The 13,015-nt window shown below is 40.2% G+C and overlaps 1 protein-coding gene across 3 annotated transcripts in view; it reads left to right on the forward strand.

The window, feature by feature from the left end:
* The window catches only part of SLC38A11 (solute carrier family 38 member 11), a 564,244-nt gene that overhangs the window by 115,814 nt on the left and 435,415 nt on the right, over nt 1-13,015 (forward strand). For all 3 annotated transcript variants that reach the window (XM_044074824.1, XM_044074825.1, XM_044074826.1), the window contains one exon: nt 6,675-6,749. In XM_044074824.1, the coding sequence (XP_043930759.1) occupies nt 6,675-6,749 (75 nt within the window). The remainder of the gene's footprint in view (nt 1-6,674; nt 6,750-13,015) is intronic.

The following is a 13,015-nucleotide window of genomic DNA, read 5'->3' on the forward strand; positions in this document are numbered from 1 at the left end:
TACCTTGTAGCAGTGAGTCTGAATGTGAAACACAGCTACTGGTGGGTATTGATGTTCCCTTAGAGTGACTGCAAGAGCAGGGGTGAGTAGTAGTACCCAGGCTGAAAGTGAGGCACTGCTGTCAGAGGATACCAGACTTCCTGTGGAAGTGGAGCCAGGAAGGGTTACAAAGAGAGAGTTGAGACAGGCTCAGCTATCAGACCCTACATTACAAGACTTGAGGGAGGTAATCGGGGAGGCACCTGATTCTCAAGGAAAAGGGGAATCTGTATACTGGGACAAAGGGTTACTGTATAGAGAGTGGACCTCTGAAAGAGGGCTAAAGGGTGAGATATTATTGCAGTTGGTAGTGCCCAGAGCCTGCCATCTGACACTTCTAGCCATAACCCCTGACATTCCCTTTACAGGTCATATGGGCATAAAGCATACAATTATTTATTTATTTTCTTTTACATTTGTTGACCGGGATTGTCCGACTGAACTGAATAGCTCCTTTTCAGTGGAGGCCCAGGGAGAAAAGCTCCAATATATTATACAATTTTTATTATAAATTAGCATTAAACAACAATGTTACAGGATTATTACAAGGCATTAAGTAGCAATACAATGTTATACAGTGTCAATAATCAGGAGTATAGCATAACTATTTCAAGATGTATAAAAAGAAATATGTCATTAAGATGAGTATAGTTTTTGGGGTAAGTGGTTAGAAAAACCCAATTTTATCATAATGCAGTCTCATGAAGGCAAAACAATTACAACAGAATGTTCCTGTAAGGCAATTTGCTTAATAGATTTTAGAAGACAGTAGAAGAGTAGTCAAAGAAGATTAGAGAGAGCTAGTGAGAAGAGTGAGTTAAGGACAGAAAGTAGATTAAGTTATGAGAAGTAGGGATGTTTAAGAAGAGAGAGTGCAAAGAGACGTATTATGCAGAACTTTTATTGGCCTTGGATTTCCAGAGATGTAAAGGTAGGCAAGGCAGAAGACAAGGTCAAAGCTCCTTTGTTGCCTTTGTCTGTGATTAAGGAGCCATTTCAGAGGATAGCTGTGGATATTGTGGGGCCTCTGAATACCCCACGTTCCACAGGGAAGAAGTATATCCTAGTGGTAGTAGGTTATGCTACCAGATACCCTGAGGTGGTGGCTGTGTCCTCCATTGAGGCAGAAAAGGTGGCAAATGCTTTGTTAATGATTTTCAGTAGGGTATGTTTCCCAAAAGAAATACTGACTGACAGTGGTGCCAATTTCATGTCAGACCTGCTGGTTGGCCTGTAGAAACATTGTGGGGTGAAGCACCTAAAGACCACCCCCTACCACCCCCAGAATAATGGTCTTGTGGAGAGGTTAAATTCTACACTAAAGACCATGTTATGTGCATTTGCAGACCAGTTTTAGAGGGAATGGGACAAATATTTGCCCCTTCTGTTGTTTGCTTACAGAGAGGTGCTCCAGGAATCCACAGGGTTTTCACCATTTGAGTTGTTGTATGGGCATGGGTTGAGGGGACCTCTATATTTGATTTGTGAAGAGGGGGAGGGGGAGTGTGAATCCCACAAGAACTCTGTTGTGGCACATGTCCCAAACCTCAGGACAAGGCTCAGGGAAGTCATGGGCTTGGACCAGGAGAACCTGGCAGAAGCTCAACAGCAGAAAAAAAGTGTGGTATGACAGGAATGCTCGAGCTAGAGAGTATGCTGTGGGGCAGTAGGTTATGGTTCTCATTCTTGTCAGACACAACAAGCTGAAGGCAGCTTGGGAGAGACCCTTCAAAGTGGTAAGGAAGGTCAGTAATGTTAACTACATGGTAGGACTGCTAGCCAGGAGACAGGGGCACAAACTGTATCACGGTAACACCATGAAACTTTACCATGATAGGGTGGCCCTTGTGCTAAGTATGTGCAGTAGAAGGCAGAATGAGTCTGAGAGGGATCTATGGCTACAGGGAGCCATCCAGCAAAATCCCAAATTACTATGGTGGAGCCTAGGGTTGCAGGCATGTAATATGACAGTGCAGCACTACAGTGGGGTCAGCAATGCACAGGCAGCTAGAATCTTAAGACAGGGAATGGGGTAAGGTATTCCCAGACAGGCTATCCCTCTCAAGCAACATTTCTCAAGGGTCACTTAAAAAACTAGTTTGAGTCTTTGAGGGGGGAAGAAGTATGACAAAAGGAGGCACTGCCAGCACACCTAGCTGGAATTTTGTAAATGAGATTATGTGTCATTTCTGAATATCAACATGATTTGTGTACGATGCTTATTTGTTGCAAATGTGTTGGAACTGTATGTCATGTGTATATCAAACTAGGTTTGTACAGACGTGTGTTGAAAAGATATTTTATAAAGGGTTTGTGCTTAAAATGTAACCACCATGGGCCCTACTGGAAGATAACAGAAATGCACATGCACTATTGTAACTGTATATATATATATATATATATATATATATATATATATATATATATATATATATATATATATATATATATATATATATATATAGGAAGCCTCACTTACTTGAAAGTTCACTTTAATGAAAGTGAACTTCTGTGAAAGTGCACTTCACCGAAAGTACCGCAGCACAGTGGAGGACATCAAAAAACAAGCTATGTCCTCCACTATGGTGTGATACCCACAGACCTTAGGGTTAGGGTAAGGGGATAGTTAGTAAAGCTATCCCCTTACCCTAACCCATGCCGTAATCCTTAGGTTCGTGACTATCGCACCATAGTGGAGGACATTGCTATGTCTTTCACTGTGCTGCAGTCATCACGGACCTTAGGGTTATCCCCTTACCATGACCCATGCCCTAACCCTAAGGTCCGATGACCCATGGCCTGAACGTAAAGTCTGTGAGTACTGCACGGAAGTTCAGTACAATGCCCGTTCATTGTACTGAACTTCGCGTAAGTGCACTTGCGATCAAGTGCACTTTCACTGCAGTGTGCATTCCATACACTATTTCGAAGTCATGAACCTTCGATCTAGTGTATGGAATCCATATATATATATATATATATATATATATATATATATATATATATATATATATTAGCAGTGGAAACTGGAACATAGGAGGTTAACTTCAGTCCAGCAAAACTTCAGAAAAGTAGCTGAAATTAAATTACTTTATAGGCTACACAATAAAAAATGGTATCTTTCAGTTTTCAATGCAGCTACAGACACAATGTCTGTACTAGGGAGTTTTCTGTATTGTCTTTAGGGTAAAATAATTACTAGTCTTGAAATGTAGAGGAATGTAATTGTTTTATGACTTCCAGCATCTGCCAGATATCTGAGGTCTATGCATTTTCACAGGTATTTATTTATTTATTTATTATTTATTTTACATTTGCTTACTGGGATAGTCCGACTGGATACATGTTAATTTTCAGTGGAGGCCCGGGGAGAAAAGCTCCAAAAAGACATTCAGCAAACTGTTACATTTTTACAATTTAAAACACAAAATGAAACCCAAATAAAAGGATTTTTACACAGATGTAAACAAACAAAAAACAGATACACAAACAAATTATTGCATTTTTACTCAGATGGAAAATTCTAGATAGTGTTTTTAAGAATGATAGGGTATTGAATACCTAGTAGGCTAATCTGGTAGTAGATCCAAGGAAATCATAGGATTTATAAGTTAATTAACAATAAAGTGTAGGCAGAAGTCCTCCATGTGCACATGAGTGATGGTTAGAGGTAGTCTGGATTAGGACAAGGGCATAGCCATAGTTTTTTAAAGTACTGAATCAGACTTGTCTTGAATTGAGGTAGAGAGAGTTCAGATGTAAGATTAGCAGGAAGAGAATTCTAAGTTTTGCCAATAGAGTTAGCAAATAGAGATTTACCAGCTGTGTTGTTGGATTTGAGAGTCTGAACTAGTAATCTTTCAGATGAAAGAAGTGCACTAAGGTTACTGTAGGGGGTGATAAGGTTTTTAAGTATGGGTGTATTATCTGGTTGGTACAGGATCTTGTCTGCAACTATTAGTTGGTTAACTTGAAGTAGGTTAGGCAGTTCAAGCCATCCTAGTAGATTTAGATTATAACAGTGATGAGTTCTGTAGGCTGCATCTGTAGCAAATCTAGCAACGTGATTGTAGCTGCTAGAAAGTTTATTAAGGTCAGTTTGCTGAGGTTTGTAAATAGAGGGGAAGCATAGAGGAGGGTGGAGAGTAGATGTGCATGAGCAATTACAGTTCTGGCTAATGGTGTTAGGAAGGGCTTGATCCTATATAGTGAGACAAGTTTTTTTTTAACTGTTTTAATAATTTTATTGATATGTAGATCAAGCATAGGTAGATACTAATTTCTAAATAGCTTCCAGCAGTGTGTGGGGGGGGGGGTGCTTGGGATATAGAGTCATATGACAAGAAATTATGTCATTCTGCAAGCTATCTCAGCAGTAATATTTGAGATATTAATTTCAGAGGTCTCTTAGAGGGACACAGCATTCTGTATTCTGTCTTGGACCTGATTAGAACCAATCCCCACAACATCTGTCTTGCTCTTTAGGTATGTTTCCAGGGTATAGTAACTCTTACATTCAGTCAGGAATATAGTGAAGCTTAGTTTTGATATTTTTCTTTATTTATTTCAGACTGCCCTGCAATGTTATTTTAAATATTTCTTGTGATTATGAACTCTGATGTCACTGTGAATATATACTGAATATTTTCTTGTTCTTTTATTTATTATTATTAAATATATTTGCATATTTCATTGTGGCTGATCTGTGTAGAGATATTTAAGTTTTGAAAATACTTACATATTTATTTGGTGACACTGTGTGGGCCACTCCTAATAGCCTTGCTCTTGATCAAACTACCATTTGTATTAATATTAATATTACACAGTAAGAGTGGACACCCTTGTTATGCGCCTTAAAATAGCTGATAAGGAGGTGGCTGGTGGCAGTGATAACTACCTTATAGTCTGGGAAAAAGGGGACATAGCTAATAAACCTGTGCCAGACATGCCCAGGTGTGTGTGTGTGTGTGTGTGTGTGTGTGTGTGTGTGTGTGTGTGTGTGTGTGTGTGTGTGTGTGTGTGTGTGTGTGTGTGTAAATCAAACCTCAAAGAGAGTGTGTGTGTGTGTGTGTGTGTGTGTGTGTGTGTGTGTGTGTGTGTGTGTGTGTGTGTGTGTGTGTGTGTGTGTGTGTGTGTGTGTGTGTGTGTGTGTGTGTGTGTATGTGTGTGTGTGTGTGTGTGTGTGTGTGTGTGTGAGAGAGAGCTACTTGAGCAGGGATATGAAGCACTGGTTGGACAGAGAAGGTACTGAAGGTCTTAGCTTGGCCACTCAACTGAGATCTCAACCCTATAGCTGTGCCAGTGGGGAGTCTTATTGGGGATCTGGAGAAAGAGGGTGAAACCAGCCCCGGACTGACTGTGGTCTCTGTGTGCTCTTAAGGAAAATTGCACCTGATGCAGAGAGCTGCATCTGGAAATACTGTGTATGTACCTGTTATCCTCCCAGTGTCCATCCCCCACTGTTGTCAGTGGTAAGGATTGAGGCTCCTTAATTACTGGTCCAGTGGTAGGGCATCACAAAAGGTAACAGAACATATCATAGATTTGGGATGCATGGCTAGGCTTAAAAAGTCCCTTGTGGTCATTAGCCTAGCAAACACCTATGAACCTATGAATCTATGTGTAAAATCTTATCAATGAGCGATGTATAATTATTGAGAGGCCGCACTGTAGTATGTGTCATAATGCATCTTCATTTGAAATATGTTTTAATTTAGTTGTTTGAGCACTTTTAATTGTAGAATCTGACTAGTTATCTTTTGTCCACATGGATTTCTCGTTTGTACTTCTGTTTCATCCCACATCTCAAAGACATGTAGTATCCAGACTAGCAGTATATTTCAAATTGCCCATATATATGCTTCCAGTGTGTCACTCAGTGTGTGTGTGTGTGTGTGTGTGTGTGTGTGTGTGTGTGTGTGTGCGTGCGCATGTGTGTGTGCATGTGTGTGTGCGTGTGTGCATGTGCCAGTGTGCGTGTGCCCGTGTGTGTGTGTGTGTGTGTGTGTGTGTGTGTGTGTGTGTGTGTGTATGTGTGTGTGTGTGTGTGTGTGTGTGTGTGTGTGTGTGTGTGTGTGTGTGTGTGTGTGTGAATGCACGTATGTATGTTTGAGTGTGTGTTTGGGTATGTATGTGTGTGTGGGTGTGTGGGTATGTATGTGTGTGTGGGTGTATGTGTGTGTGTGTCTGTATGCGCATGTGTGCATGTGTATATGTGTGTGCACGTGTGTGTGTGCATGTGTGTGCATGCATGTGTGTGTGTGTGTGCACGTGTGTGTGTGTGCGTGTGTGTGCGTGTGTGTGTGTGTGTGTGTGTGTGTGTGTGTGTGTGTGTGTGTGTGTGTGTGTGTGTGTGTGTGTGCATGCACACGTGTTTTCCTATGAAAGACTTTCATCATATGCTGGAGATGTCCCCCTGTCTTGCATCTCTTTTGTCTTGGGATGGCCTCTGACGCCCTCATAACCATGTAAAAGGATTAACAGGATAATCAGTGAATGAAGAAGAGAGTATTGTTTAATACTTATGATATGTAGCCAGGGTGACTTTGCAAGCTAATATGTGCTCAGTTTTTAATTTCTTAAAAGCATTAATAGTGTATGCTAAATTGTTAATTTCTTGTTAAACCTTTTTACAGGTTTGCCGTATTCCTTGAAACAAGCTGGATTCCCTTTAGGCATCATATTATTACTGGTTGTTGGATGCATTACAGGTAAGATGCTTCATTTAATTTCATGTCATATAGCGCTCTGAAATAAAGTTTATGTCTAAATTTGTCTACTTCTGAGGCTTTATCCATACATCCATCCTTAACCCCTTTTTCCCATTTTGCACATGGGGTCGGGTTGTCACTTCAGCAGTGACAATCATATTGAGCCAAGTTTATACCACCGGGTGGCTAGCCGTGCTGTGGCAGTTCATCTGTACCACTCACTCGCATGCACACTTGCACCTACGGACAGTTTAGAGTGTCCAATCCACCTACTGCATGTCTTTCAAATGTGGGAGGAAACCAGAGCACCCGGAGGAAAACCACACGACCGCAGGGAGGACATGCAGACTGTAGCTCAATGGAATGAAAAGATAAATAACACAATGTACTCTGAGTAAGGCTGATAAAATTCAAGAAAAAACTGCAGACTTGTCTCACACCTTGTGTAACTTTTGTAAAATTAAAAGGAAAACCACAAGTAACGGTGAAGCACTGTGTCACACAAAAAAGACTTTAATCCACTGGTTTAGCACTTTCAGACCAAAAATTAGACCTTCATCAGAACAAACTGTTAAAAAAATGTCCCATTTTTATAGCATCATCAGTACACATCAAACCAATCAGATCTCAGTTTTCTTAAAACTTAATATGTTGTTGTGTCTTTTGGCTTTTCTCGGTTATGGGTCGCCACAGCGGAACTCCGGTCCGCTAATAAATGGCAGTAGACTTTTACGTTCTGAGTTGTCAGCTCTGACGCACAACCTTCAACAAAGGTATGCCCATTAACACATGTCTTCACACAGAAGACACTCTAGCTGAGAATCGAACAGGACAATGCTACCGCAGCACCACCACCACAGTCTAACTTAATATAAAAAATAAAAAATATACAAAAATATAAAATAAAAATACACACATATATATATTTTTTATATTAAGTTTTAAGAAAACTGAGATTTGATTGGTTTGATGTGTACTGAAGATGCTATAAAAATGGGACAGTTTTTTAACAGTTTGTTCTGATGAAGGCCTAATTTTTGGGCTGAAAGCGCTAAACCAGTGGATTAAAGACTTTTTTATGTGACAGAGTGCTTCACCGGTACTTGTGGTTTTCCTTTTAAAGGCTGATAAAATGTTCAGTGAATCTAACCCCCAGAAATGTAGTTTGAACTTGGTATCTACCTGCAACATAAGAAACAACTTTATAATGAATTATTTACGGATAGATCATAAATTAATACGCTTTTAAGAATAAGTTGTGTGGAGATCTGTCATTGCTACAGCTGCACTAAAGATGAACAGGGGGCAATATTGTGGTCTTTAGAAACTCACGACAATGTACATATTCAGGAAGCTGGAAGATCATGCAGATGTCAAGTAAAAGGGAAACAATCAGATTTTTCATGGAGGCAGAAAGTACAGTCATCTGGCTGCATTCATAATACATATGATAATCAAATTACAGAATCGCTCATGCAATATAATTTCTTGTCTGTTGGAATTTATGGTGTACATTTCCTTTCTGGTCTGACTTCTAGAGATTTTGGCTAGCTTCAGACTGGAGATGAAGTCTTTTTTATGCCAGAAACATTAATTGATGCTCAACAGACTATGGAAGTAGGATGCACTATCTTATATTCTTTCCTGGAGATAGAAGCCGCCTACAAGTGCAATCGTGAACCAGAAACCAAGAAATAGAATCTTTGCCCTTCTGGGTCCTGAAGCCAAGAGATCATTCCATGAACCCTGGAAGTAAGACACTGTATTGTACATATGCATTCCCATCAGAGACCTAATCTAGAAGCTGTAAGGGAGCGGGCAAAGTGTGACCCAGTCAGAAAACCCACCCCTAGGGGTCCTAGAGGTAGCATTCTGAAAAGGCACAAGAGGCAAAACACATTCATTCATATGTGAAGCAAAGGACATCAGTAGCCTTAGCTGTACCTATAGTTACCCCAGGAGAGGGTGGCTGGGAGCCTATACTGCAGTAGTGACCTTGTCATTTGAACATCTCCTATAAGGTAATTAAATTAACATATTTCTAGTATATTCATCACAAAGATCATCAGTGTGGTATAATTCCTTGTACATAGAAAAGGTAGCAATGCAGTTTGTTACTTTAGGGGTAGCTTAACCCCAGAACTAGGAAGCGTTGTAAAATACCCTGTAGGACTGCATTGTAATATGCTGCCCTGTTCCTCTACTGCATATCTAGTTTATACAGTTTGCTAAAGATGTGTGCCTTGGTTTATGCAGCAGCCTCACAAATATTCTGAGCACTTTGCCTTTAGTTCTACAAGGGTCCTTTCCTTATTTTGCAACTTTCTAAGCTTGATTGTTTGAGTATATGTTGTTTTCCTTTTAATAACTTATAGCAATTTATATTTGCTCAATATAATACTAACATTGTGCCTCTGCGATCACAACATTCCAGAAATAGTACAAGAATCATTTTATGTTTGAGTTACATCATTACTGTTTCTGCAAGTTGCAACAGCCTCAAAGTGAGAATACAAAGTAAGCTTTGTGGAGTACAGGGTGCTGGGGAATTTGCTTCTTCAAAATTTCAGTGTTAGTCCTGTGTTTGCTCACGAGTCTTTCTTCATGCAGTGTTGTTGCAATCAATGGTGCTCTAAAAGTAAAATGTTTTTGAAGAGTACTGTATGAACTATGTTTTAATAAAGAGTGAAATAAACAGGTATAACAGACCCATCTGACATAGCACTGCAGAAAGCTGCTGGGATAACTGTTGCTTTAATGGAGCATCTCTGATTTGGCTTTCTGTTGCTTTTGATTATGGCCATAACAGAAGACAATGCAGTTGGGAGACATTTAGAAAGCATTTGCTTTATAGTAGTCTGTCCTGTTTACCTGTAATAATCAAATATAGAGTTGATTAAACTACCTGAATTCCTTTGAGCTCTTAAAGTAATACATCAAATGTCTGTATACATGTTGAGTTCTAGGTTATAGGGTAGACTACCACTGGCCAACTGGTTGGATTTAATGGTAAGTCTGAAGCCAGATTTACCATGAGAGGGGGTACTAGTTATAACGCTTTGCCTGTCATAATGTAAACCTGCATGTGGCCTTTTGCATATTAGGGCTTGCAGCCCCAATGTGCTCCCAGATGGAGGTAATACCTGCAAAGAAAATAGTCTTCCAAGATAAGAAGGAGGCAAGGTTTACTTCCAGTACAAAGTCAAGATCCTAAGGAGAAGGGTTAGGTCTCTTGGGTGACCTGTTGTGTACCACTCCTTGAACAGACAAATGGGGTTTCAAAGGAAGGCATGTTGCTTTCACTGATGTGTCCTTTTAGGTTTACCTTTATAACGGTGATCTCAAAAAGGTCGACCACCCTTCCGCGAACTCCAAAACATGAACGTCCCAAATGTTGAAAACCAGTAGCACTGGTGTGGAGGTCTGGCACTGCCGGAAATGTCGAAATTCGACATTATCTCGGCATTTAAGAAGTGTTGTGGTTTTGAATTCATGGGAAACGGGTCGACGAAGTGGTAGGTCGATCATATGTGATCGACGATATAAAGGTAAACCATCCTTTTATGAATGCATAAGATAAAGTGCAGAGGAATAGTTTGGTCAAGTATTACACATCCATGAGAACAATGGCAGTCATTGGCTCTATTTAATCAGTGGAACACCAAGCAGAGAAACATTTCCGTTTGGCCTGTGCTCCTTGGTGAAAGGCCTCCTGGCTTGTTGCAAAATAGAAACTACCACAGAGAAGTGATCATTGAATGGAACTATGCTAAAACTGCCCATGCAGCTAACATGAAATTTTTAAGATCTGGATGTTGTAGGGATCCCTTTACTGAGTTACACAGCTTTAGTGATGGTGAGTGAGAGCCCTTGTTTATCTGAACTGGCTGAGAAAACCATGTTTTGGGGCCAAAATAGCAGCACTAAGAGGTTTATTTTTTTCTGTTCTTGTCTATTGGAGTACTCGGAAGTAACAGAGAGAGATAGAGGAAATGATTACAGCAGATTCCTTTCCCAAAACAGAGAGAAGGCAGTCACTGCTGAAGAGTTCAGAATCCATTTAAATGCTAACTTGTATAACGTAAACTATAAGGGCAGGCTGGCTTAATTACTGCATGTTCTAATTACAACCCACATAACTGGCCAAAGATGCCTTTTTGTTTTCAGTTTGAAAAGTAACTACAACACAAAATTAGATGAACTACTAATGGGTCCCATCAGTGAGCCAACTACTGATCCAGCATGTTACAAAGGGGTTTATACCTAGTTCTGCAAGGCTGTTGACAATGCCTGAGTAGTGTACTGTAGCAAATGCTTTAAAAAGATCTGGATAGACAGTATGCACAGTTTTCCCTTCATCCACTGCCTTAGTGACCTTTTCAAAGAAGTCCACCTGATTCAGTAAGCATGACCTTTTATCAAAGCCAAACTGTAATATAGCCAGTGTCCAGAGGTCTCCTGTGTCCTTGCTGATAACGTCCTTGATTTTTTCTTTTCCACAGCTTTACAAATAAGACTAGTCAGACTAATGGGTCTGCAGTTTCCAGGATCTGTTGAACATTCTCCCTTATGAAGGGGGATGACAGTTGCAGTCCTCCATTCATGTGGCACAACTTGTTTTAAGACTAAAGTTAAATAATGACTCCAGGTGTCCTGATAGAATTGCCATATACCTGAAACACCTGATGTTCATAATGGTCATTTGCATATATCCCACGTGCCCCTAATACAGGAGGTTTGAAAGGTCACTCAGTGGAAATTCTGGCTTGATCAGCTACTGTAGACTCTGATGATTTATGGATAACGTATTAAGGGAGGTACACTGAAGTTGGCTAGACAGTAGCTAATCATTCAGTCCTCACTGAAAAGTTAGAACTAGAGTTATCAAGAATGATGAATAGTGGGGATTCACCTAATTGGCTGCTACCATGGTACTACTTGTGTTGGCCTCACCACAGCTTTATACAGCTGGGATTCAATGTCCTGCTGATTCTACTCTCAACAGTAGCAAAAACGGTAGCATTAATCCTAAGATGAGAAACAGGCCTCAGATTCTTTGTTGATTATCAGTCTTGTCCCAGATGATGCAGAGATCTGTAGACTTGCTGTAGCCTTTTCCTGCTGGATGCCTTGAATAGCAACTAGACCAGTCAGGAAAGTCCCACACAGGCACTCACTGCCCAGTCAGATGCAGTCAGAAATCAATGGCCCTCTGCTCCTTCTCTCACCAGGAGCAAAACAGTAGCACAAATTCCAAAATGGCTGCTATGTAGCAGATATCAGGCTTTCTGGAGATCAACAGTGTCCAGGAAATAATGTCCATATGCTTCTTCTCTTAAAATAGAATCATTAATCTCAAGATGACTGCCAAGAGACAAAATGTGGGCTCTCCAGTGACCAATGGGCTTGGACTAGATGTTGCAGATTTAAAGGTAAGATGGAACAAATGGTTTAATATCCTAAGAGCTACAGCATGCACTAAGCAGTTAGATGTGAATGAGGGGGTAACTCAAGATTTAGCAGTCTAAGAAGAGAGTCATTAATATTAAAAGAACAAGATAGAGTGGATGGGGGTGGGCACTTTTTTATTCTGGTTCTACTGAATACAGTGGGAGAGCAGATACATTTAAATAGCTTAAGGGGAGTAATTTCACAAAATGATAATTTTCATCTTACTGAAATAGCCAATGAAAAAGGAGAGGGAGGACTTATGATGTCAAATTAACATAAGGGCTGGGCAACTAGAAAGACAGAGAGTTTAAAAACACAACAAAACCAGGGTGGAAGGGTAATGGAAAATTAATTTGTGTGTGACTTACAAGAGACACAGCTTTGGTTCCTTTCTGAGTTTAAATATGCAGTAGAGACATAATGCAATTTAAACACAGTGGAATGACAATACACTACGATATACAGATTGCAGCTATTCCTGCTCTCGCCCCTCTTTTTCTCAGTCTTTCACATCTTTTCCTTCTTCTCCTCCTTTTAGATGCGTTAAAAGTTAGCTCTGCTTGTGCAAGACATCCTGGGCCATGATTAAGTGCAATTTCTTGTTCTCTGAGTTCCTGCAGTGTAGTAGGCCTTACAGGCCTTGTAGACAGCAGCTGATCAAGCCTGCAGGACATTGTGTTTGAAGATCGAACTTCTAGGAGTTTGTCTCTTTTATGACTTAGTTTACCTTCAGTACTTTCCCATAATTTTGGATTTTTCATTGTTTTAGTTGCAAAACAAGACAAATAATGTGCACGCATTTAGCAATCGAGCCA

Source organism: Protopterus annectens, chromosome 6.part0 (assembly GCF_019279795.1).
Source record: "Protopterus annectens isolate FY-2018-M chromosome 6.part0, PAN1.0, whole genome shotgun sequence".
NCBI classification, from domain to species: Eukaryota; Metazoa; Chordata; order Ceratodontiformes; family Protopteridae; genus Protopterus; species Protopterus annectens.